This window comes from Balaenoptera musculus, chromosome 3 (genome assembly GCF_009873245.2).
Source record: "Balaenoptera musculus isolate JJ_BM4_2016_0621 chromosome 3, mBalMus1.pri.v3, whole genome shotgun sequence".
NCBI classification, from domain to species: domain Eukaryota; kingdom Metazoa; phylum Chordata; class Mammalia; order Artiodactyla; family Balaenopteridae; genus Balaenoptera; species Balaenoptera musculus.
In genome coordinates, this window is record NC_045787.1 from 108,793,717 (window position 1) to 108,819,795 (window position 26,079).

Genomic DNA, 26,079 nt, shown 5'->3' on the forward strand with positions numbered 1-26,079 from the left:
TACTGAGGATACAAGGATTACAAGTGTAGAACTGCCAGTGAGACAGATCCAGGGAACACTCTAGGCTGTCAACTAAAAAATCCCTGGTGGACTACATCCTGTAAGGGGGTATTGGGGCCCAGGGTAGGCCACCCCAAAACGCACCTCAATGGCATATTGATTATTTTGAATCAAAGTTACTTAAGAAATAGACATCACAAGGGGGACACTCTGACCCTCCTTTCTGTCTCCCTGAAAGCAGGAAATCTCTCATGTAAAAGGTGCCCTCCTTGCATCTGAAGGTAGAAGGACACCCTTATCACCAGAGTTAGGGAATTCAGACTGAGGAGCCTGCATAAATCTTGTTACTTATTTAATTTACCACCCTAAGTCCAAATTCTGTTTAGATTTTTTATTGAGCACCCAAAACTTAAGTTTCTTTGTCCTGCCAGTGCTTCACAACTTTATTGTTTCTTTGTCTAAAAGGTATAAAAGCTGCCTGCTTTGGCCACTTCTTAGATCCCATTTCTATGAGACCTCTGTATGCATGATTTAAAATGTTTTTTTCTCCTGTTAATCTGTCTTGTATCAATTTTATTACTATACCAGCCACAAGAACTCAAGAGGAGCAGAGGGGGAAATTTTCCCCTCCCTGACAGGGGATAACAAGGGTAAACCAGAGGTAGTGTCTGAAGAAAACTGCAACCCAGCCTTAATTAAGTCAGCCCAGGCCCTGACTGGATTAAGGTGATCAATCCTCACTCTGACTAGTAGGAGAGTGGTGTAGGAGGTTATCACCATCCAGAGCCTCTATAATTTGTCATACACAGTGTCCAGCATTCAATCAAAAATTATCAGGCATACGAACAGAATGGACCAAATGACCAGAAACCACAGGAAAAAAAAGACAATAGAAAGAGATACATACAAAATCTAAATCATGGAGTTATCAGACAAGAATTTTAAAATAACTGATTCATTAGTTAAAGAAAAACATGGAGAAAACAAAAGGTAAATTCCCCAGAGAATTAGAATCTATTAAAAAAATTGAAAAGACATTCTAGAACTGAAAAATAGATGAATGAATTAGAAGACAAATTAATAGAAAATAGTCTGAAGCACAAGGGGGAAAAAGAATGGAAGATATAGAAAAGGAGACATAATGAAACACAATGAAAATCCAGATTACTGGGACCCCAGCAAGAGAGGAGAGACAGAAAATGAGACAGAAACAATATTTGAATAATGTTTGAGAAACTTTCAGAACTGATCAAAGACATCAACCCACAAATTCCAGAAGCTCTGTAAATGCCAGGCCAGAAAATAAAAAGAGAAACTCACACTAGGTACATCATAGTAAAACTAGTGAAACCCAAAACAAAGAAAAATCTTAAAAATCAGATAGTAGGGAGGGGGTGTGGGGGAAATTACTTTCAAAAGAGCAACAAAATGACAAGATCCCTGAATTTTCAACAGAACTAGTATAAGGACAGAAAAGAATGGAATTACATCTTTAAAGTGGTTAAAAAAGAAAAAAAAAAACTCCTGGATACATTTAATAGAAATGAATTAGTATGTAAGAAGACAGTTGTAAAAATTACCCAAAAACATAGATATTAAAAATATGAAAGACAGCTTAAGAGATAAGAATAGTCCAATATACTCTAATTTACATTTAACCAGAGTTCCAGAAGGAATGCAGAAAATATTGAAAGAGAAAAGGATTGAATAATTATCCCAAACTGATTAAAGATACTACTGCATAGATTCAAGGAGCCCAAAGAATCTCAAACAGGACCAAAAACAAACAAACCAACCCACCTAGCTTACCAGTAATTTTTGTTGTTTCTCAGCTCTAAACTCATCTTTCTATACTCTGCTGTTATACTGGAGTTGCAATTCTATATTTCTCAGATTCCCTTACTAGCTGGCTTCCTGTTAGGTTCTGATGGTGGAAGGCTCTAGAGGGAGATTGCATGGCAGTAGATGGGTAACAGTTGCCCTAGAGCTAGTGATTTTTTGCATGAGAGACAGTTTTATACATTAAGCCACTGATATTTAGGGATTATTTTATTACTCTAGCATTAGCCTAGCCTATCCTAATAAAATATGTAAAAAGAATCTTTTTAAGTAGACCCTTGCACCTCACATAAAAAATAAAACCTAGGTGTATTAAAGATACAAATGTAAAAGACATGACTATAATGATTTTAGAAAAGAATATAAGAAATATCTTCATAATCTTGGGATACAGAAGAATTTCTTTTTTTTTTTTTTTTAATTTTTATGCTTTATTTATTTATTTTTGGCTGTGTTGGGTCTTCGTTTCTGTGCGACAGCTTTCTCTGGTTGTGGCGAGTGGGGGCCGCTCTTCATCGCCGTGCGCGGGCCTCTCACTGTCGCGGCCTCTTTTGTTGCGGAGCACAGGCTCCAAACGCGCAGGCTCAGTACTTGTGGCTCACGGGCCTAGTTGCTCCGCGGCATGTGGGATCTTCCCAGACCAGGGCTTGAACCCGTGTCCCCTGCATTGGCAGGCAGATTCTCAACCACTGCGCCACCAGGGAAGCCCCAGAAGAATTTCTTAAACAAGACATAAAAACCATAAATCAAAAAGGAAAAGCTTGATAAATTTGACATAGAAATTAAGAACTTTTGTTCATCAAAAGACAGAACTAGGAGTGAAAAGACAAACTAGAAAAAAGATATTTGCAAAACATGTAACCAACAAAGAGCTTGTGTCCCTAATATATTAAAAATTCCTGTGAATTAGTAAGAAAGACTTTAACAAAGATGAAACCTAAAGACTAATGAACATACAAAAAGGTGTTCAATGTCATTAATAATCATGTTAAAATAGATAACACTATACACATAACAAGCTAGCTAAAATGCAAAAGTATGATAATACCAGATATTGGAGAAGGCTGGGATAACAAGAACCCTTATTTACTCCTGGTGACAATGTGCATAACCACTCTGGAATACATTATATGGTAAAGTTGAAGACACACTTATTCAGACTCAGCATTTCCACTTCTAGAAATATATTCTCCAGAAATGTGTTTATTTGCACCAGAAATCACGTATAAAAATGCAACGGCAGCCTTATTCATAATATAAAAGACTGAAACCAACTCAAATGTCTATCAACAGTATATCAGCTATAATATGGTGCTGTCCTACCAAATACACTAACAGAACTGAACTACACGAGTTAACATAAACTACAGCTGCACAGTAACATGAATGAATCCTAGAAACAACTGTCAAATAAATGAAGCCAAACACCCCCCAAAATATACTCTGATTCCATTACAAAAAGTTCAAAATAAGGGAAAACAAAATTTTTGTTTATTTTTTATTACTATTTATTTAGTAATAAAACTTTTATTTTTAAATAAATTTTATCTAAAATAAAATTTTTATTTATTATTTTTTATTACTATTTATTTCGGGATATAGACACATATAGTAAAACTACAAAGAAAAGCAAAGGCATGACTACCACAAATCACTAGACAATGGTTACCACCGAGGTACTGGGGGAAGGTCAGAAATGTGATCATGGAGGGACTCACAGGAGGTCCTGAGGTGTAAATTTCAAAATAATCTCTTCTTTAACCCAGGTGATGGTGACATGGGTGCTCGTGCTCACCTTCATATTCTTTAAACTGTACATCTATGTATCACAAACAATTCTGTGTGTATATCTCAAAATCTTAAAGTTAGAAATTTCAAATTATAACAGCATCACAATCATGGACATATATGATCTCTATGTTCTGTGAGATGCAAGGAGGGACTGTCTCCCTTACTTTGCAGAAAGGACACTGAAGCTTAGAGAAAAAATAAGTGTTGAAACCTGGTCTAGAACCTAACATCAGGGTTTGCCACTCAAGTATTCATTACCTAGATTCTGCCTGTACAGAGAAGATGGATAGGAAATGATGAACTTGGTAAAAGCTCCCCGTCTTCAAAAAATACTCCAAATAAGGCTCTTTAAGGCTTCTGGCAGGGACATTTTATTTTTTGGTTAAAGCCACATTAATAGAAATTCCATAAAAACAAGCATGTAAACAAGGTATCAGAACTTTGGTTCACTGAAACATCTCACACCTAAAGCACTGAGGTACAAAAGCACCTTGCTAGGTGCTAGACCACCTGACTCTGCTCCAACCCTACCCTTGCGGCCAGAGATAGCTGACTGGTGAGGCTGGGACCCAGGTCACCCAAGTCACCCAGGACCTTCCCCAGGACCTTCTCTGCTCCAGACAAACATTCACGCCTCCAAAGACCCGCCTGACAAGGGCTGGAAAGTAGAGGGGGTCTGTCACGTTGAACTTGAAGACAACATGGGCTGTGGGGCCAGGGAGGTGAAGGGCAGAAAAGGATGTCAGTCAACTTCTGTTGATCCACATGGCCTCAAGAACTCCTGTCCTCGTTCATGGAACCACTTATTGGAGACTGTGAACAGATAGAAAGTATGTTACAATCCTGTTGGTTCAGCAGCCAAAATTAATGATTCCTTCTTGATGACTCCTACACTGGGCTGGGGAATCAGACATGAGTAAGATTTGGTTTCGGGTATCAAGTTGCTTATGAGCTGGTGAGGAAGAGAGATAATTGTACAAAACTCTGTCAGTGACACAAGATATATGTGTGTAGGTTGCCATGGAAACAGAGCCAAAGGGCATCTAACCATGTGGGGGAAGAGGAAACTCCAGGGCTGGGACATAGAGCTGAATAGGAGTTATCCAGTGAAGAAGATGGACAGAACAGGTGGTTCCTATACCAAGGGGGTCTAGGAAGTGGGAACAGGATGAGAAAGACATCAAGGCATGATCCACGCTGGTATGTGTCAAGGACCCCAACAAGCTTGATATTACTGGGATGTGGTGGGTGGGAACTCAGAGGTAAGAGACGAGGAAGCCTGTCAGGATTGTGGAGAGCCTGGATGTCAACCTCAGGAGCTCTGGGCCAGCAGATCAATCTTGTGTTCTGTGGGTAGCAGAGAAGCAGAGCTGATGCTAGCACTATCACCTAAAGTTGTGTCTTAAATGCTCACAAACCACAATTTCACTTCTCAACATAGACTCTTTCATAATGAATGAAAAAACAAATTGCTTTTAATGTACTAATCAAGTCATAGTACTTTTAAAATACAATTTATAATAACTAATTTTTGTAAGTAATACACGTACTTAGTTGAAAAAATCAAATTGTTCAAGGCTTATAATGATAAATAGCAATCTCCTACCTACCCCTTCCCAACACCAATCCCCACTTCCTCTAACATTCAACTCTTTTGTTTCTTCTGATATTTATCCTCATTTTTCTAAAACATAATGTTATTTCTTGACTTCCAACTTTAGATCTTATATGTTGATAGTCTACCATGGAAGATGGAGATACGGAATTTTTTACACCACTCTTAAAATACATAGATCCCCCTCCCATCCCCCAATATAGTTAAATCACAAGTTCTAGTTAACTTAATATTCAGTACTTACATTATTATGCCATGTAAATATTACTCACACTTGAGCTACTGAATAGATGATACAGCTCACCCTTGAACAACACGTTTGAACTGAGTGAGTCCACTTATATGCGGATTTTTTCCAGTAGTAAATACTACAGTACTACATGATCCGCACTTGGCTGAACTTGCAAATGCAGAACCTTGAACATGGAGAAACCGTGCATATGGAGGGCCAACTATAAATTAGACACGGATTTTCAGCTGTGCAGAGGGTCACCACTCCTAACCCCTGCTTGGTTTTTTTTTTTGGTTTTTTTTTTAAACATCTTTATTGGAGTATAACTGCTTTACAATGGTGTGTTAGTTTCTGCTTTATAACAAAGTGAATCAGCTATACATATATGCATATCCCCATATCTCTTTCCTTTTGCATCTCCCTCCCTCCCACCCTCCCTATCCCACCCCCTAGGTGGTCACAAAGCACCAAGCTGATCTCCCTGTGCTATGTGGCTGCTTCCCACCAGCTATTGGTTTTACATTTGGTAGTGTATATATGTCCATGCCACTCTCTCACTTTGTCCCAGCTTACCATTCCCCCTCCCCGTGGTCTCAAGTCCATTCTCCAGTAGGTCTGCATCTTTATTGCCATCCTGCCCCTAGGTTCCTCATGACCACTTTCTTTTTTTTTTTTTTAAGATTCCATATATATGTTAGCATACATTATTTGTTTTTCTCTTTCTGATTTATTTCACTCTGTATGACAGACTCTGGGTCCATCCACCTCACTACAAATAACTCAATTTCGTTTCTTTTTATGGCTAATATTCCATTGTATATATGTGCCACATCCTCTTTATCCATTCATCTGTCGATGGACACTTAGGTTGCTTCCGTGTCCTGGCTATTGTAAGTAGAGCTGCAATGAACATTGTGATACATGACTCTTTTTGAATTATGGTTTTCTCGGGGTATATGCCCAGTAGTGGGATTGCTGGGTCGTATGGTAGTTCTATTTTTACTTTTTTAAGGAACCTCCACACTGTTCTCCATAGTGGCTGTATCAATTTACATTCCCACCAACAGTGCAAGAGGGTTCCCTTTTCTCCACACCCTCTCCAGCATTTATTGTTTGTAGATTTTTTGATGATGGCCATTCTGACTGGTATGACATGATATCTCATTGTAGTTTTGATTTCCATTTCTCTAATGATTAATGATGTTGAGCATTCTTTCATGTGTTTGTTGGCAATCTGTATATCTTCTTTGGAGAAATGTCTATTTAGGTATTCTGCCCATTTATGGATTGGGTTGTTCCTTTTTTTTGATATTGAGCTGCTTGTAAATTTTGGAGATTAATCCTTTGTCAGTTGCTTCATTTGCAAATATTTTCTCCCATGCTGAGGGTTGTGTTTTCATCTTGTTTATGGTTTCCTTTGCTGTGCAAAAGCTTTTAAGTTTCACTAGGTCTTATTTATTTTTGTTTTTATTTCCATTTCTCTAGGAGCTGGGTTGAAAAGGATCTTGCTGTGATTTATGTAAAGGAGTGTTCTTCCTATGTTTTCCTCTAAGAGTTTGATGGTATCTGGCCTTACATTTAGGTCTTTAATCCATTTTAGTTTATTTTTGTGTATGGTGTTAGGAAGTGTTCTAATTTCATTCTTTTACATGTAGCTGTCCAGTTTTCCCAGCACCACTTATTGAAGAGGCTGTCTTTTCTCCGTTGTATATTCTTGCCTCCTTTATCAAAAATAAGGTGACCATATGTGCGTAGGTTTATTTCTGGGCTTTCTATCCTGCTCCATTGATCTATATTTCTGTTTTTGTGCCAGTACCATACTGTCTTGATTACTGTAGCTTTGTAGTATAGTCTGAAGTCAGGGAGCCTGATTCCTCCAGCTCCGTTTTTCTTTCTCAAGATTGCTTTGGCTATTCGGGGTCTTTTGTGTTTCCATACAAGTTGTGAAATTTTTTGTTCTAGTTCTGTGAAAAATGCCAGTGGTAGTTTGATAGGGATTGCATTGAATACTTAGATTGCTTTTGGTAGTATAGTCATTTTCACAATGTTGATTCTTCCATTCCAAGCACATGGTATATATCTCCATCTATTTGTATCACCTTTAATTCTTTCATCAGTGTCTTACAGTTTTCTGCATACAGTCTGTATGTGTCCCTAGGTCTGAAGTGGGTCTCCTGTAGACAGCATATATATGGGTCTTGTTTTTGTATCCATTCAGCCAGTCTATGTCTTTTGGTTGGGGCATTTAATCCATTTACATTTAAGGTAATTATCGATATGTATGTTCCTATTACTATTTTCTTAATTGTTTTGGGTTTGTTATTGTAGGTCTTTTCCTTCTCTTGTGTTTCCCACCTAGAGAAGTTCCTTTAGCATTTGTTGTAAAGCTGGTTTGGTGGTGCTGAATTCTCTTAGCTTTTGCTTGTCTGTAAAGGTTTTAATTTCTCTGTCAAATCTGATGAGATCTTTGCTGGGTAATCTTGGTCGTAGGTTTTTCCCTTTCATCACTTTAAATATGTCCTGCCACTCCCTTCTGGCTTGCAGAGTTTCTGCTGAAATATCAGCTGTTAACCTTACGGGGATTCCCTTGTATGTTATTTGTTGTTTTTCCCTTGCTGCTTTTAATATTTTTTCTTTGTATTTAATTTTTGATAGTTTGATTAATATGTGTCTTGGCGTGTTTCTTCTTGGATTTATCCTATATGGGACTCTCTGTGCTTCCTGGACTTGATTAACTATTTCCTTTCCCATATTAGGGAAGTTTTCAACTATAATCTCTTCAAATATTTTCTCAGTCCCTTTCTTTTTCTCTTCTTCTTCTGGGACCCCTATAATTCGAATGTTGGTGCATTTAATGTTGTCTCAGAGGTCTCAGAGACTGTCCTCAATTCTTTTCATTCTTATTTTTTATTCTGCTCTGCAGTAGTTATTTCCCCTATTTTATCTTCCAGGTCACTTATCCATTCTTCTGCCTCAGTTATTCTACTATTGATTCGTCCTAGAGAGTTTTTAATTTCATTTCTTGTGTTGTTCATCGTTTGTTTGCTCTTTAGTTCTTCTAGGTCCTTGTTAAACATTTCTTGTACTTTCTACATTCTATTTCCAAGATTTTGGGTCATCTTTACTATCATTAGTCTGAATTCTTTTTCAGGTAGACTGCCTATTTCCTCTTCATTTGTTTGGTCTGGTGGGTTTTTACCTTGCTCCTTCATCTGCTGTGTGTTTCTCTGTCTTCTCATTTTGCTTAACTTACTGTGTTTGGGGTCTCCTTTTCGCAGGCTGTAGGTTCGTAGTTCCTGTTGTTTTTGGTGTCTGCCCCCAGTGGCTAAGGTTGGTTCAGTGGGTTGTGTAGGCTTCCTGGTGGAGAGGACTAGTGCCTATGTTCTGGTGGATGAGGCTGGATCTTGTCTTTCTGGTGGGCAGGTCCACATCTGGTGGTGTGTTTTGCGGTGTCTGTGACTTTATTATGATTTTAGGCAGCATCTCTGCTAATGGGTGGGGTTGTGTTCCTGTCTTGCTGGTTGTTTGGCATAGGGTGTCCAGCACTGGAGCCTGCTGGTCGTTTAGTGGAGCTGGGTCTTGGTGTTGAGATGGAGATTTCTGGGAGATTTTCACCGTTTGATATTACGTGGAGCTGGGAGGTCACTGGTGGACCAATGTCCTGAACTCAGTTCTCCCACCTCAGAGGCACAGGCCTGATGCCTGGCCAGAGCACGAAGACACTGTCATCCACACGGCTCAGAATAAAGGGGAAAAAAAAAGAAAGAAAGAAAATAATAATAATAATAAAACAGAATAAAGTTATTAAAAAAAAAATAATTATTAAAATTTTTTTAAAATTTAAAAAGTAATAAAAAAGAAAGAAAGAAGAGAGCAACCAAACCAAAAAACAAATCCACCAATGATAACAAGCACTAAAAACTATACTAAAAAAAAACACAAAAACCAACAGACAGAATCCTAGGACAAATGGTAAAAGCAAAGCTATACAGACAAAATCACACACAGAAGCATACACATACACACTCACAAAAAGAGAAAAAGGAAAAATATATATATATCGTTGCTCCCAAAGTCCACCGCCTCAATTTGGGATGATTCGTTGTCTATTCAGGTATTCCACAGATGCAGGGTACATCAAGTTGATTGTGCAGATTTAATCCACTGCTCCTGAGGCTGCTGGGAGAGATTTCCCTTTCTCTTCATTGTTCGCACAGCTCCTGGGGTTCAGCTTTGGATTGGGCGCTGCCTTTGCGTGTAGGTCGCCTGAGGGCATCTGTTCCCCATTCAGACAGGATGGGGTTAACATAGCAGCTGATTAGGGGGCTCTGGCTCACCCAGGCCAGGGGGAGGGAAGGGTACAGAATGCGGGGCGAGCCTGTGGCGGCAGAAGCCAGCGTGACGTTGCACAAGCATGAGGCATGCTGTGTGTTCTCCCGGGGAAGATGTCCCTGGAGCACGGGACCCTGGCAGTGGCGGGCTGCACAGGCTCCCGGGAGGGGAGTGTGGATAGTGACCTGTGCTTGCACACAGGCTTCTTGGTGGCTGCAGTAGCAGCCTTAGCATCCCATGCCCATCTCTGGGGTCCACACTGATAGCCGCAGCTCGCGCCCGTCTCTGGAGCTCCTTTAAGCAGCGCTCTTAATCCCCTCTCCTCGCCCACCGCTAAAGAAAGAGGCAAGAAAAAGTCTCTTGCCTCTTCAGCAGCTCCAGACCTTTTCCCGGATTCCCTCTCGGCTAGCTGTGGCGCACTAACCCCCTTCAGGCTGTGTTCACGCAGCCAACCCCAGTCCTCTCCCTGGGGTCTGATCCCCGAAGCCCGAGCCTCAGCTCCCAACCCCCACCCCCCGGCAGGTAAGCAGACATGTCTCTTGGGCTGGTGAGTGCTGGCCGGCATCGATCCTCTGTGCGGGAATCTCTCTGCTTTGCCCTCCGCACCCCTGTTGCTGCGCTCTCCTCCATGGCTCCGAAGCTTCCCCCCTCCACCACCCACGAAGGGCCTTCCTACTGTGTGGAAACCTTTCCTCCTTCCCAGCTCCCTCCCACTGGTGCAGGTCCCGTCCCTCTTCTTTTGTCTCTGTTTTTTCTTTTTTCTTTTGCCCTACCCAGGTACGTGGGGAGTTTCTTGCGTTTTGGGAGGTCTGAGTTCTTCTGCCAGCGTTCAGTAGGTGTTCTGTAGGGGTTGTTCCACATGTAGATGTATTTCTGATGTATTTGTGGGGAGGAAGGTAATCTCCACATCTTACTCTTCCACCATCTTGAAGTTCCTCCTCTGCTTTGTTCAAGGGTCAACTGTACTTATATTTGCTTTCTTGTACAACTTTTTTCTTTTCTCATTTACTTTTTCATTTGCTTAATTTTCTCTGAACCTATCACTCTCTATCCCCATAACTCTCCAAGAGGGCTATAAAATCATCTCTTTGTGATCATTTCCTATCACATCCTGCTTCAAGCCTCTCCATGACTCACCACAGCTGCTTCCAGAACAAAGCTCAACTTTTAGCCTCCACAGTTTGGTCCCAGCCTTGAGTCTCATCTCTTGGCCCCTGTGCCACAGGCCTCCCCTTGTGCAGAAGACAAAGGCAGGCAGCCCCCACACCTATGATGCTGGTTTTAGCCTGTGCCTTGTTCCACGTGGGTTTTGCTTGCCTGGGACACCCTCTCCTCTCTGTTTCCAGTTCTCCCCCACTGCAACCTCAGAACCCTTGCCAGAGTCCACTTTTCTGGGGAGCCATCCTGGACCTACGATGCTTATGTAGCTATTCTTCCTTGGGGCTTCCTTAGCTCTCTAGGCATCTCTGAGAGTGTTCCCAACCAGCTGTCTTGGCACATAACCAGCTGAGTGGACAGCAACATGGCTGGGTGGGACTACCAGTTAGCAAGTAGAAACTAAAACGAAAAACAAAATCTCAAAAAGGGAGACAGTCTTGGCTTTGTGAAAATCTAGCAGCAATTGTCTCCCAGCTCAGAGTCTCAGGCTGACCACTAGAGCCCAGAGGCCAACACCACACCTTAAGCCACTCACCCCACTTGCAGCCCACAAGCACGGGGCAGGCAGCATGTCTCGTTCGGTAGTCACCTTCCCCACTCCGCAGGAGGTTGTACCAGAATACAGCCGTGCCCTGGAAAGAGAAGGCCTGTCATACAACACCCTTAGATACTGGGCTCAAGGATCTGACCCCGAGTACCAAAGAGCCCTCCCTAAGCAGAAACACCCTCACCTTCCCATGTCCAGGGGCACAGGGCTTTGGGACTCCAGTGTAGAGAAGCTCCCCAAAAAGCATCTACCCTTCACGGTAGCGTGGATGTTTGGAATCCCACCTGGCCCTGAAGGGACTTCCCTCTCCATCCCATCTCCCCAGACGGAAGCTGAGACCACAGGTCAGGGTTCAGGCAGGAAGGGGCTAAGGCCCCTCAAAGTGATAGTCAAGCAGGCCACAGAATGGGACTAGGAGACATGGATGAGGTCTGAGTCCTGCACTTCAACTTTTGACCCACAAGAACCAGAACTTACCTTCTTAGGCCAAAGTGCAGCCCCCAGATCAGGAAAGACAGTGGCACCACCAGCTTCCACATCACTCATCTGGGAATACAAGGATAGAGCTTGGCCCTTCTACTCAATGCTCTCAGAGCAACTGAGCCACCAAGGACATGACAAAGTATGCAGATCGCCCTCCTCTGAGCATGAGCAACTCCACCACCAGCCTTTTGGCCAAGAAAGGCTCTTCCCACACCATGCCCCTCCCTAAACCCTGCTTAATCTGTGTGGTTCATCAGGACAGTCTCCATGCCATGGAGGGATGTAGGCCTGCAGGATACCCATATCCTGGCTGCCCTCAAGTGGGAAAAATCTGAGTCTGTACTGGGAAAATGCCTGACTGACCCCCACCCCCTTTATCCTCATCCAGGCCGGCCGTTGCCTAAGCCACTGTGCCCTGTGAGCTGCCCTGACCAGGAGCTCCCTGCAGCTTCTAACACCATCTATGGTCCCAACTATGGATTCTGTTTCTCTGGCTTGAGTAACGTGCAGCTCTAGTCAGACCCTCACCTTCCCAGAACAGCTACCTTCCCCAGGGCCAGCTAGGGCACTGTGTCTCCAAAGGGCCTGCTTTCTCCCACAGTAAAACCTCAAACTAAATGGAACACAATATCCACAGTAGCAAGGCTGCACTCATGCCCACAGAGCGTGCCTCAGCTCATGCCCAAAGCACCACTACTTTCTCGTCTGTCTCTTACTTCAAGTTTTTTGCCTGTAATGTAATCAAACGTGGAGCTAAAATATTTCCACAGGACACATACCAGACAGACTGAAAGGCACCCAACAGACGTATGGTAAATGAATAAGATGAAAACCCCTGATCGCTTCCCACCAGAGTGGGGATCAAATCCAGGCTCTTTTCTAGAACCTGAAGGTCCTGGCAGTCTCACCAGCCTCTCCCTCTAGCCACCCCAGATTAATGCACTATCTCTGAGACACACAACCCTTTTTCTCTTTTTCCAACATCCCAATCTCCTTCCCTCTTCCAGGTCTCCACACATTCTCTTCTCTACCAGAAATCATGTTCCACCAACTAATTTCCACTCAGTCTTCAAGTCTTAGTGGACATGTTACTTCCCAAGGTAGGCCTTCTCTGAACCCCAACGCTGCACTACTTCTTCAAAGCACTTATCACTATGGTAACTAAACAATTACCTCTCCTATGTTTAAAAGTAAGTCTTTCATATTAGGACCGTAAGCCCAAGAGAGACCACACATGCTGTCCTGCTCACCAGCATGTTCACGGCAGTCCCCAGCACATAAGAACCACACGATAAAAACTTAAATGAGACACCAAAGGGAAAAGTGCACACAGGCTTCTGTCTCTAAGTTACTTGACAGCTTCTATGCCTCTCTAGACCTGGCTCTCTCAGCAGAGGGGAGAGGAAACTCTTCCTTGTGTGAGAGGTAAACCCAAGAGCCTGTGGCTGGAGTACAGGCAGCAGGTGGCAGGCAGGCAGGCAGGCCACTGAGCTCTGGGGAAACGAAGGCAGCTTCATCTAAGAGCACTTCCAGGCTACCTCCTCACTCTGCTGCCAAGCAGGGAACCCTCCAGGACACCCATCCCAAAAGTCCAGACTAGCTCTGGGCCATCAAATAGGAGCCAGGGATATAAAAGTCACAGGGGTTGGGGGAAGCACACAAATGGGAACAAAGGGCAACTCTCTATTCCAGCCAAGAAGGGCGCTGAGGGCCAGAAGGGCCCTGCCATCAAGCAACAACTGGTGGTATCAGCTCTGACAGGAGTGAATATAAGAGAGCACTCTGGACCCAGGCTCCCCTTAAGGCCCATACGCTGCACGCGTCATACTCACGTAGTTTAAGAACGTGGCCACACGATTCCCCGTCCCTAAACGCTTGAAAGCATCTTGCTCATCCTTCTATAAAATTAAGTGAGAGTAAACAGTGGGCCTGTACCCAATACTTACATAGTTAAGAAACGTCGCTAACCTATTTCCCTCCGTTTTGAGGCCGCTGTCAAAAGGTCGCTGCAATAGACAACAACTTTCACCCGAGTTTGCAACTGACTTCACCCGCCACCCACAGGACTGGGGCCAAAAAGGTCAAGGGAAGGTACTAAGTGTGTATTCCATATATTGGCCTGGACCAGGAGCCAAGGCTGCAAAGGAAACCCTGGCCAGGCATGGGGGAGGGGGGTAGGAACAGCTTTCACAGAAACCTAGTGAGGTCCTCTGCTTTAGAGTCAGGGCAAAGAACGGCAGGCTTGGGCCAGGGGGACCACTCCTGACCTCACAGGGGAAACAGTCGGGCTGCACTTGGCTCTGGACTTGGGCTTCTCCAGCAACAAAGAGGGGGCCCTGGTGAGGCAGGGGGGCCTGATGTGAAGGCCACAGTGCTCCTGAAAGCTCCAGCCTTCTCAAACCAGCTACAGCAGAGCCCTTGAAAGCACCTGTGATTTGGGCCTTACCCTAGAGAAGTCAAAGTGTGGCTCATACTGTCCTCCCATTCCATAATTAGCAACCTGGTGGGAAATAACAGCATTGGACTTTGTTAGCAGCATGAACCACCCTGAAGCAGCCCATTTCCCTAGGTAACAACCAGAACCCCCAAGAGCAGCCTCTCTAAGGAGGGTAACTATCCCCTCCCAGTATGGGCAGAACAAATGCTGCAAACAGGTCTACAGCTGTGTCCAAGAGGAAGGGTGCAGCACAAATGTGGTTTCCCAAAAAGGAAAAGATGGGCAAGCTGCAGATGGCCACTGTGGAGGAGCTCCAGCCCTTCAGGGACACTTGGACAGCAGCAGAGCGAGCCCTCCTTGAGGCAGGCCCCGGCCTGGGCCCTGATTATTTGGAAGATAATGAGATGGTAATCCAGAAGAATGCCAACAACAAATTCAGGATTGGGGGTTTTTTTAATGCTAGTTTGGAAGCTACTCAGTGCCTGGCAGTGCTCCTGCCACCTCTGTCACCATGCCCCAGAAGCTCTTCTTGGTCAGGCTGAATAGGACAAACAAATCCCACTCCATCTCACAGTGGTACACTGCACAGAGTAATTCTGCATCCAAGTGAAGCAGCAGGGAATGGGCGGCTGGCTGCAGGGGGACCAAAACTGCTGCTCTACCTCAGTGCCCCCAGTGGGAGCCTGGACCTGGAATAGGGCCTGAGCCACCTCAGGTGTCACTAATTAGATTAGAAATCATAAATGCCTTTATGAACAATTTATCAGCACAATATAAGTCCTAAATCACAATGGTTATTTTAGCTTCAGTAGCTAGATGAGAGATGAAGTTCAAGACAAAATACAGAATCTGACATGAAAGCTGATGTACCAAATGGTACCACCAATGTCCATCTGGGAACACTTGGCTACTGTGTCTTAATGAAACCATAAACACCTTTGGAGTTCAACTATTAGTCCTCAGAAAATTGATTTTGTATATCCGTTTTGGCGATTCTAACAGGTGAAAGATGCTGCAAAACTGGCAATAATGGCGACCCATGGACATGAGGGAGAGAGAGGAAGCATGAGCTTTACAAGAGAGAAAATCCTCCTCTTGGAGTAGAAAACAGTATTTATCGAATGTGATGAAATGTGGATTTTCGGCAGCATAATTTTTCGGTGTCCAAAAAAATAAAAATGTTGATATGAAGAATCAGAATCAAGTGAGAAAATATGCTGTCATATACTGCTTTAGCCTTCAAGATTCCCACACCAGGGGCTTCCCTGGTGGTGCAGTGGTTAAGAATCCGCCTGCCGATGCAGGGGCCACGGGTTTGAGCCCTGTTCAGGGAAGATCCCACATGCCGCGGAGCAACTAAGCCCGTGCGCCACAACTACTGAGCCCGCGCGCCTAGAGCCCGTGCTCCACAACAAGGGAAGCCACCGCAATGAGAAGCCCGCGCACCGCAACAAAGAGTAGCCCCTGCTCGCAGCAACTAGAGAAAAAGCCCGTGCCCAGCAACGAAGACCCAATGAGGCCAAAAGTAAATAAATAAATTTATTTTTTAAAAAATTAAAAAAAAAAAAAGATTCCCACACCAAAAATAGCTAGAAATCCTATCAACAGTGCAAGGAGGTCTAGTGCAAGGAGGTCAGCAGGTGACCCTAAGCCTGGAGGTTCATCTAAGGAGGGAAGTTCTAGAGCAGTTGATGAAGTGACATTACAAATAATTTTTCTTTGGATCCACTATAGTTGAGAACTTGAAGAAAATTTTAAACATGACTGTGATCAATTTGCCAGTGCACTCAGGAAAATTCAGTTGCTGCTTGTTGCTGGAGCAGCAGGGTATGACTGCATTTTCCAACACTCCCACTTGTTGGATGGAGTGCTTAAACTTTCACTACCTGGGGATAATGAAAGAAGCTGTATTGTCAACAGCTGGCTCATCTTTTAACAGTTTTGGGAATCACATTTGATCATGGTGCTAAAGCTATTGTACCTATACTATTTTAATACTGTCCCCAAATAGTACAAGTGTCATGGGAACTTCCGGATGTGCAACCATCAGAATCACCATCTGGGAAAACTCCAGGCCACAGACCCATACCTTTAATAACAAGCAACTGTACATCAAAACTGATTCCTGGGAGGAGGTATTCATTTGTTACAAAAGTAGAAGAATCAGTCCTTTGAAAAATGTGGGTATTTATGATACTGCGGTCAGAATGAAGGGGAAAAAATGATTAGAAATCACTTATTTGGTGAGGCTGAGACATCTAGTCAGAAGTGTCTTCAATCTTCAAGAATTCTGGCAATATAGCATCTCTTCCACTCTTAGGCCTTCATCCAATTCAAAAGAAAGCCTCTTTTGCCCTTTCTTCCAAATATTCTATAGCAAACACATCAACTACAGATGAAAGAGTGTCAACAGATAGCATAAAAACCAGTTCCTTTCCAGAAGCCTGTAGGGACTCTGGTGAGAAAGCTGTTGCTGGTGCCTAGGCATGTATCACACTGCGTGGAATGTGGAATGAGCACAGAGAGACAGGTACTGAAACCCAGGTTCCTATCCTCAGACCAGGTAGGATCAAAGCTTTCAACAATGCTGGCTGGCAAAGAAAATGCCAAGACAGTTCCTAGAGAATGAAAGCAAACAAAAACGGTGTCTCAACCTCCTGGCAGCTGTGGTCCAGGTCTTCCAGAAGAGCCCTGACCATAAAAAGCCCCTCCACTGGAGTTGCAGCATTCAGATCCCATTCATCAATTGAGTTACAACATGACAAGATGTCAGTTAAGATGAAGCCAGGGTTGTGGCAGAGAAGCCAGTCCAAGCACGAAGCTGCTGCCTCTGGGGTTGCATGTGAGATAGGGTTCAGAGGGTGCAGTCAGGAAGCCAGCCAGGAGAGCAACAGGGGCACAGGTCCTGTACACTCTTTTCAGCCTCTAGGTCCAGGGTACGGAATCAGCAACCAAGAAGAACATCATCCTCAGTAAGGGCCACAACAGTCCTAACACTGGCTCTGATATGCAGTGGTAGATGTCTTAACAACAACAACAAAGCTGCTCCAGGAAGATATGAATCACAACTAAGCCAACAGGGATGCACCCAGGGCATGGAGAGCCCCTATCACTCTTGAAATGGTGGTGTTCTCACACATAAGAGGAAAGTGGGAGATGTGGCAGAAGTCCTCTCTTGATGTGCTTGTCTGCAGAACTTACCTAAAAATTAGGCTTACAAACTCAACATTAAATTGAGTTGAAATGAAAAAATTATATTAAAATTTCACAGGACTGTAAGATAATCAGCATGTTTTTAAAAACTCTGGTGGACTTCACATAAATTCATAAGGATGACCTTCAATATTGGTTTTGATTGCTGACACAGCTAAGGGGGGAAAAATGAGTGCCGATTTGCTTGGATGTGTCCAGGCAAAAGTTCAGAGGATCTTTTCCAAGTGATCTCAGTTCAATATTCTACTGAAGAGCCATGGTTGATCAGGTAAAGTGTGATATCCTTAAATACACGGAAACTCTGGCCAAACAGACAGATCCAGGGGACTCAAGAAAAATGCCAGTGAAACTTCTCTGGCAGTGTCTCAGGTCGTCATTTTACAGCAGAACCCAGAAGTTGGGATGTTCAGAAGGGAGCGTGGTCAGTACTGATTTGAACTCAACAGAACAGACAACACATTAGTAGGAGCTTTACCCAAAATTTTCAGCATGGTGCTACCATGTTTCTTCACAATCACCTCTGAAATCAAAAGCAGGAAGCCAGGGTCCCACGTGGGTACTTAGAAAGGAGCATTCCACCTTCACCGGCCAGCCAGTCCAGGCCTCTCAATGCTACCAATGTATTACAGAACACTTTACCTCCAAGTGCATTTGACTATGACTCAGAACCATGACCTATGAAGATATTTATAGCTCTTAGAGGTGTCCCTGAAACAACTCAGGATTTCAGCTTCTGTAGTAAAGAAGACATAAATGGGCCTGCCATGCCCACCAATGATCCCTAGCTCCTAGTATGATACCTGGGCACCCAGAAGACGTTCAGTTGACATTTGTTGAATGCTAATTGTTGAATGTCAGTGGGCATACTTAATTCTGGCTTCCCAACACGAGGTCACTCCATACTCACAGCATCCTGCGGTCCTACACTTTATTGGGCAAGCCTCCCTATGCCTGGCCCTGAGCACCCTGGAAGACCATCTAGCTAGAAATACTCCCTTCCCAACTCCAGGGTCCCAGGAACAAGCCATACCTGCAACAATTCTGCAGTCTTTACTGTTAGGCCTGTGATGTGCTGCATCCGAAGATTCACCCGAGCCACAACAGGGTCGTCATCCTCCTCCAGCCAGGAGCTAAGCCAAAACAAGAGGGAGAGAAAGGAAGGTGGGGAAGGCAGGTTTAGATGAGGTTCTGCACTCTCTCCCCAGCATCAGGGCCAGCACTAACAGGCAGCACAGGGTGAGTGCTCCATGTAGGGGAGGTGCCAGCAGGGAGGACAAGCCAAGCCACCCTCCCTTCAATAGGAACTGGGAGGCCCAGGAGTTGGGGCGTGAGCAGCCACCCTGCCACCACCATCACCTTTGCTAACCTTTTGGAAACTCTGTAGCTGGCAACAGTGAGAACACCTGTCTTGGGATCACGAACAGTGGCTCGTGCAAGCTGGAAGGCAGGAAGAAAGGGCAGACTTATCATTCTTTGCCTTGAGTATTTTCTTGAAGAGACTGGGACCTGATCTGCCAATCAGGCCAGTGCGGGAAGGAGCTCTGCAGTCAGTGGCTCTAGACAAGGCCCCATGATCCTGCAAGCCAGGCCAGGGCAGTGGTCTGGGGCCTCCAAATTCCTGCTCTATCAGACCCTGGCCACTACCCTGCTTGGCTGCTGCCTGCCCCTGCTCCCTCCCAGGTCCATGCTGTCTGCAGAATTATGCCTATGGAGTCTGCTTTGTCCACCTGCCCATCTGCCTGGACAGCCCCTTTCTCACCAGGCCCACCCACCACACCTTCCTGCACTTGGCTGCTCCTACCACATTCAGACTGTGCTGCCATCCCTGAGCCTCAATCTTGCATGTGCCTCTCAACGTGGTCAACTACACTGTCCTTCTGAACCTCAGCAGCCTTCTCTGCCCAGAAACCTACCCAAACACTGTCCTACTGCACCAGCCCACGCTGGCCGCCCACTGCTGCAAGGAACAAAAAGAGAAGGCACAGTTTTCACTCCCTTGGGAGGCCTGCAAGGTCAGATGATAGAATAGGAAAGGAATCTACAAGGTGCAATAAGTAAACTGCTGCCTGGAAGCCACCTCCACATACTCGCTCATACACACATACACACACACACACACACACCACCTCACCTACCTCGTATCCCCCCATTCTCCACAGACTGGTGCAGTGATACTCCCAGGAAGGACCTGCTGCCTGGAGCCAGCCCCCAGTGCTTCAGCTGTGGACTGTCCTAATGAGTGCTTACTATGTGCCTGGCACTGCTAGGTGACCAAGACATGGCCCCTGCCCTCATACAACTCAGTCAAGTGGGGGAGGCAGAAAACTAGCTGGGTAATCACAGCACAACATGGTAGGTGCTGGGAGAGGGGAAGCTCAATGTCTGTGGGAGCTCAGTCTACAGGGTCAAGAATGGTTTCCTACAGGGGGGACCACCTAGCTGAGATTTGAAGGGTAAGTAGGAGTTAGCCAGGTGGGAGAACATTACAGGAACAGGGAAAGAACAGTGATGCAGAGGCCCAGAGGTGAAAATGGATGTGGCACTATGACTGGGGGTTAGAACTGAGAGCAAAGAGATGAGAATAGGCTGAGGAGCTAAGTGGGGGTTGGGCTGGATGCAACCTATGACCACTGAGAAGCAGGGAAGGCTTTATGCAGGGGAGTGACACCACAATCTGAATGTAAGAAGGATCACTGTGGAGACATCATGGAGGGTTGGCTAAGGAGGCGTCAAAGCAGGAAGAAGGAGGACAGTGAGGATGTAAGGGAGAGGTCAGGGCAAGAGGTGGCAGAAGGGATGGAGGGGGTGGATGGACTAGAACACTGGCCAGGAGGTGAGATCAACCAACCTGGACACGAGCTGCTGCAGCACATTCTGGTAAGATGGCACTGCACCCAGAGCAGAGAGCTTCCCTGAGATCATATCTACGGTCCTTTCCTGATGACAACTGCAGCTGCAGCTAGACCCCATCCAAACATGTGAGCCGCAGCACTGGCCTGACACCCACAGGGAGGCTCTGGGCAGCTGGGGCTCTGCTCCCAGGGATAGACAGGGCTATTTTGAAAGCAGACCAGAGACCCACAGGCAGCTGCCAGGCGTTCCCCACAGGCCACGTTAAGCTCATGCGCCCTACTTCAAAGCCAGCATAGCATCTGTCCCTCACAGGCTCCGGAAAGGAGAGGTCAGCTTGTAATAGCCAACATGTCTGGCTCTTCACACGGCTTCTGTTCAAAGACAAATTTTCCCAACATGCTCCTCCCTGCTCACACTGCCCAGCCACACCCATGTGCACACATGCACCCAACATGAACACACACACACACAGAGATGTTTTAGTGCTTTGGTCGGAGAGACAAGGGAGAACTCTCTCAGGAGGTTATGGCACAACAGTGCCTCTCTCACCTGACAGCCAAGAAAGCAGTTTTCTTTCCTGGAGGAATCTGGAGCTGGTCCAGGGAATGGAAGCGGGGGGGCAGGGGGGGGGGTCTCTGGTCCCCATTCTCCACACACACTGGGTAGACCCTCCCTCAGCGACATCAATGACACTAAGAACTGACTCTGAGCCGTAGATGTCCTAGTATCTCAAGCCAAGGTTGTTCCAAGATACAGTCCAGGGCCTAGGATAGGAACCTATTTTAGATCTCTCCAGGAGTGCCTGGCCTCCTGGCCTCTACAATTCTATTAGGAGCAGAGCAATAGAGGATCTCCAGCTAAATCCTCCCTTCTAATCACCAGTGATAGGAGAAGGATGGGGATATGGCAGAAAGTAGTTCCCTTTGAAAGATGTCAAAAAGGAGAAAATCTTTTATGAACTAGAAATAGAAGAATAATTTTATAACATGATGAATATATACAAAACCAACAACCAACTGCATACTTAGCAATGAAATACCAAAAGAATTTCCATGAAATTCAGGAATAAGACAAAGATTCCTATTGTAAAAATGCTCTAGAAGCTCTGGGCAGTTCAACAAGACACCAAAAACAAAAGAACTATAACTATTAGGATGGAGAAAACAAAATTTTTCTTATTTGCAGATGCTAATACTATCTGGACAACCCAAGATAATTAGCTAAAAACCAAATGAAGAATAAGTGAGTTCAACAAGTAGCTGTGATCTGCACCACAACTGTTTCCTTGCAGGTAAAATGAAGATGATGACAGAGCCTGCTAAATAGACATAGCAGTTAACATATGTTAAGGACTTAGAACAGGGCCTGCCGGGACTTCCCTGGTGGTACAGTGGTTAAGAATCCACCTGCCAATGCAGGGGACACGGGTTTGAGCCCTGGTCCGGGAAGATCCCACATGCTGCAGAGCAACTAAGCCCGTATGCCACAACTACTGAGCCTGCGCTCTAGAGCCCGTGAGACATAAATACTGAGCCCACATGCCACAACTACTGAAGCCCACACGCCTAGAGCCCATGCTCCGCAGCAAGAGAAGCCACCGCAATGAGAAGACCGTGCACCGCAACAGAGTAGCCCCCGCTCACCACAACTAGAGAAAGCCCGCACACAGCAACGAAGACCCAACGCAGCCAAAAATAAAATAAAATAAATAAATTCATCAAAAAAACAAAACCAGGGCCTGCCAGACTTCACAACTCAGTAAACATTAGCTACTACTATGAAATATATTTTTACAATCAATAGTTTAGTACATAATAGTAAACTAATTTAATAATGTAACCAGTAAAAACATAATGATGAAAGAAACAGTTTTTTGTGAAGTTACAATAACAAAAAAAAAAAACACTGCCTAGGAATAAATTTAACAAGAAAAGTGCAGGGCTTAGGTGAAGAAACATTTTAAAGATATGAATAAATAGAGAGACCCAGAGTGCTCTTAGATGAGAAGACTCAATACTGTAGAGATGTTCGTGCTCCTCCAAGTCAATCACTTCTTTGCAATCCTAATCAGGAAACCCACAGGACCCAGCTTGGCAGCGCCCCAAGGCATAACTTCCTAAAAACTAGCCCAAAGACCAGCCCCCAACACGGTGAGGTGACACTTCTCACTGTGGGCTTGCCCTGCTTCCAGTGTGCCCTTCTATCACAGCCCTTGTCTGTCCACATTGGTTCCCTCAATTTTCTTCCCCCACTGGACTATGAACCCTCAAGGTCAAATTGAGTCTGTAGTACCTTAGTACCCGACAGTGGACTCATGCAAGACATAAGCAAAGGCCAGCCGGGTAAGCAACTAAACTGCCCCATGGTACCAGGAGTGAGTGGCCCAAGAAGGAACTGCAGAGTCACCTACTTTGGGTTTTGCAATTTCCTTGATCCTCTCGATTTCCTCGTCAGACATGACATCGTAGTACCTGACGATGTGTGGACTGTCCCACTCATCCTCCTCTTTGAAAGGGGCGATGAGCAGCTGTGGTGTCCCGTTGCCATGGTGGTACCTACAGAAAAGCCTCTTCTGCCTTCGGGGTGTCTGGGGAGCACAGAGCAACAAGCCCTGAACTGAGTGAGTCCTAACCCTCAGTCCCAGGCTAGCTGGCTGCAGACACTGGCCTCACACCCCATGTCCAGCAGCCGCTCCCTCCCGCCTCACCAGAGAAGAAAACAAAAGCCCCTCAGTTTGACTGGCATGAAACGATACCCCACAAATCATGCAATGTTTCTTCTCTCCCAAGAATACCTCATGTTGACAAGTCCTGTGGCAGGGTGTAATCCCTGGCCCCTCTCACAGAGATGTGAGTAGGTCAGGAGGGCTAGGGCTGGGGAGAAGTCTTTCTAGACAGAGGAGCCAGTGGGAGCCAAGCAGACATGGGCATGGAGAAGACCGAGAGACTGTCTCACACCTGAGCCTCCTTGAGGAAGCACTGGGGTCCCAGGGCTCTCAAAGGCCAGTGATACCCCATACCAAGCTCTAGCAACTGCCTTGTCTTTGCTAGAGATCATGACTTCCGTGGGGGCCCAAGGCACATCCACACTCATGGTTTTCTTCAGAATAGTGAGTCAAGTAGAAGTTGGCCTGTTGGGGTGGGGAGGGGAGCTCAGTAATAACTTAGAGGATTGAAACTCTGCCTGGGACCTCAGGGAAGACAAGTCTCCTGTCCTATACCTCAGAGCACACCCACATGTCAGCCTCAGCAGATGCTACCAAGAATTGAGAAAACGACCTACAGACAGAGGAACATCTTCCTCAGATCTGCCTGTCCAGAGCCAAAGTCTAGGTCCACAGCCTGGGCCCTGACCCATCCACATATCTCACCAGTTTGACACCCTCCCCACGACAGAGGCTCTCGTAGATATCCCTCTCGGGCAGGTAGTCCACAGGCCTCTCATATATGCCTTCCTGGGGTGCTAGCTCAGCTTCTGTGTGATTCAATAACATCTTTTCTCTTTCTTCCTCCAACAACCGTTCAAAGTAGCGCAGATTCCCTCCAGCTCGTTCATGGCTCGGGTCTAGAAAAAGCAAAGAACAAGAAGGAAAAGGAAACCACAAACATCTGTTAGGTCATTTAGAGAAATTATTCTGTAAGTGGTTTTCTCTCCCAGCAGCTCACTCGCACGCAGCATTCTGCCTTCCACAGCACCTAAGCAGGGTTCGCTGGTCGTAGAGGAAAGGCCAACAGAGGTTCTCCCTACTCTGGTCAGAGATGAGCAAGGAGCAACAAGAGCGGGGCGCGGGGAACGCTTAGCCACCGACGCGGCTCTCCTCCGGAACTCCCTGGAAGTCCCAAGGACACAGGTCCAGAGAAGCAGGCCAGAGTTCTGCCTCCTCCTCCCCACGTGGCTGTGTGCTAGTGACAGCCGTCCCCTGGAGTACATCCACTACTGGTGACCACACCACTTGCTGGCCACAGCTAGAAGGCAGGCTGAAACACCGGTGGCAAGAAGGGCCACATGACACTCCCACAGCTTTGTCCTGTGGGCCTCACAACAAGAAGGAGCAAGCTTGGCAGGATTACTGTGCTACCCCTCAGATGAGGAAACTGTGGCCCAAAGATGTTAGAGATTAAGGTTAGGTTATTCAGAAGAGGAATCCAGGTGTCCTGACTCCCTGTACAAGGCTCTTACTAACACAACAGAGTCCAAAAAGCTCTCTTCCCACATCCGTCTTACAGACATTCACACTAGCTGGCCTCAGACCCAAGGCCCATGAAAAGGAGCAGCGAAAGGAAGTCTTTGCTGGTCTGTGAAATCTCAGACTATGATATCCCATATATCAGTAACAGGTGGAACAAATGGGTTCTTAAGACACAGTGCTTTTGATCCCCTTCAGTCTAACACCACAGGACAACTGAAATCGCCAAAGCCATGGCAAGTCCACCAGTTAGACCTCAGGCCTCTAACAGGTCAGGTCACTGTCGCTGCAGCAATCCTGAAATACAGCTTGCCTCTCGAGCTACTCCTGACGCAGTATAGGCTCCACCCTACATAGCAGCAGATGCACTGCAGCACTGGATTCCTATTTGGAAATGGAATAGGAATCCATGTGTAGGGCCACGGGTGCCATAGGCCTGAGTGTATCCATCAGTGATTGGGCAAGGGCTAAGGCCAGAACTTCAGTGGGTAAAGAGCTAGCTGGCAGCTGGACTGGGCCTGAAAGCAGCAAAGCATTAGTCAGTGGCTAGGCGGCAGGTCAGACTGGCTCAGTCCCTGGAGAGCAGCCAGGTAGTGGCCAGCAGGGTGACCAGTTCCCCTGCTACCTCCCCCTCTGCATCTGACCTTCCCCTAGAACCTCCTTACCAAGGGAGAGCAGTCGGCGGGTGAGCTCCAGGGCACGGTGCAGGTCACCCAACTGGAAGACGGCATAGCTCAGATAGTCCAGCACCTGGGCCTTGGATGTGGTGGCCTCCTCCCCTGCATCGAGCTGCTTCAGCACCTGTTCCATCCACAGCACTGTGTGGTAATAGTCTCCTTCATTGTAGGCCGAGCGGCCCATCCCAAAGCAGTCGTCCACACTCAGCACTGCTTGGTACTTGGTTCCTGCAGCAGGAGAGGCAAATAGTCGGGTTCAAACAGCCTCTGGGTTAGGGAGAAAGATTCCCCCATTGAGGGAGCCTGGGTCCCTGGGTGGGGGGCATCATCCCAGCAGAGCCCCACCAGGATTTCAGACCACACACCTCCAAGGGCCATTAGCACGGAAAGCACAGCCAGGCTGGCCCTGCCTCGGGCTGGGGTGCACAGCCTATCTCCTAACCTCAGACTCCCCAAGTGCAAAGGGTCCTTTGTTATGGAAGAGCCGAGGAAGCCCAAGAAATAGTGTTCAGGAGAGTATAAAGGTCCTGTGAGCCACACGGCAGATGTCTATGAGGCAGCTGGCCATTTGAGACTGAAAGTCAGAAAAATAAGTTAAATATAAAAAAACAGAACTTAGGTGGCAGGTAAAGCCATGGATGAAGATAATCGCTTCCAGAAATAGTGTCAGGAAAGAGTAGAGAAGGTGGCTGAGGCCAGGGCCCCAGAGACCACCT

At 45.8% G+C, this 26,079-nt stretch overlaps 1 protein-coding gene across 16 annotated transcripts in view; it reads right to left on the bottom strand.

Moving 5' to 3' along the window:
- Nucleotides 1-3,977: 3,977 nt before the first annotated feature.
- Nucleotides 3,978-26,079, bottom strand: part of P4HA2 (prolyl 4-hydroxylase subunit alpha 2) — a 75,868-nt gene continuing 53,766 nt past the window's right edge. For 6 of the 16 annotated variants that reach the window (XM_036845912.1, XM_036845917.1, XM_036845916.1 and 3 more), the window contains 11 exons: nt 25,352-25,591; nt 23,871-24,064; nt 22,911-23,087; nt 19,014-19,084; nt 18,678-18,777; nt 14,444-14,497; nt 14,265-14,333; nt 13,830-13,895; nt 11,992-12,060; nt 11,503-11,599; nt 3,978-4,443 (listed from right to left, as the gene is read on the bottom strand). In XM_036845912.1, coding sequence (XP_036701807.1) covers nt 4,373-4,443; nt 11,503-11,599; nt 11,992-12,060; nt 13,830-13,895; nt 14,265-14,333; nt 14,444-14,497; nt 18,678-18,777; nt 19,014-19,084; nt 22,911-23,087; nt 23,871-24,064; nt 25,352-25,591 — 1,208 coding nt within the window. In that variant the 3' untranslated portion in view covers nt 3,978-4,372. Of the gene's footprint in view, nt 4,444-11,502; nt 11,600-11,991; nt 12,061-13,829; nt 13,896-13,943; nt 14,004-14,264; nt 14,334-14,443; nt 14,498-18,677; nt 18,778-19,013; nt 19,085-22,910; nt 23,088-23,870; nt 24,065-25,351; nt 25,592-26,079 lie in introns of all 16 variants that reach the window. The other 10 variants (XM_036845925.1, XM_036845922.1, XM_036845923.1 and 7 more) reach the window with 5 other exon arrangements.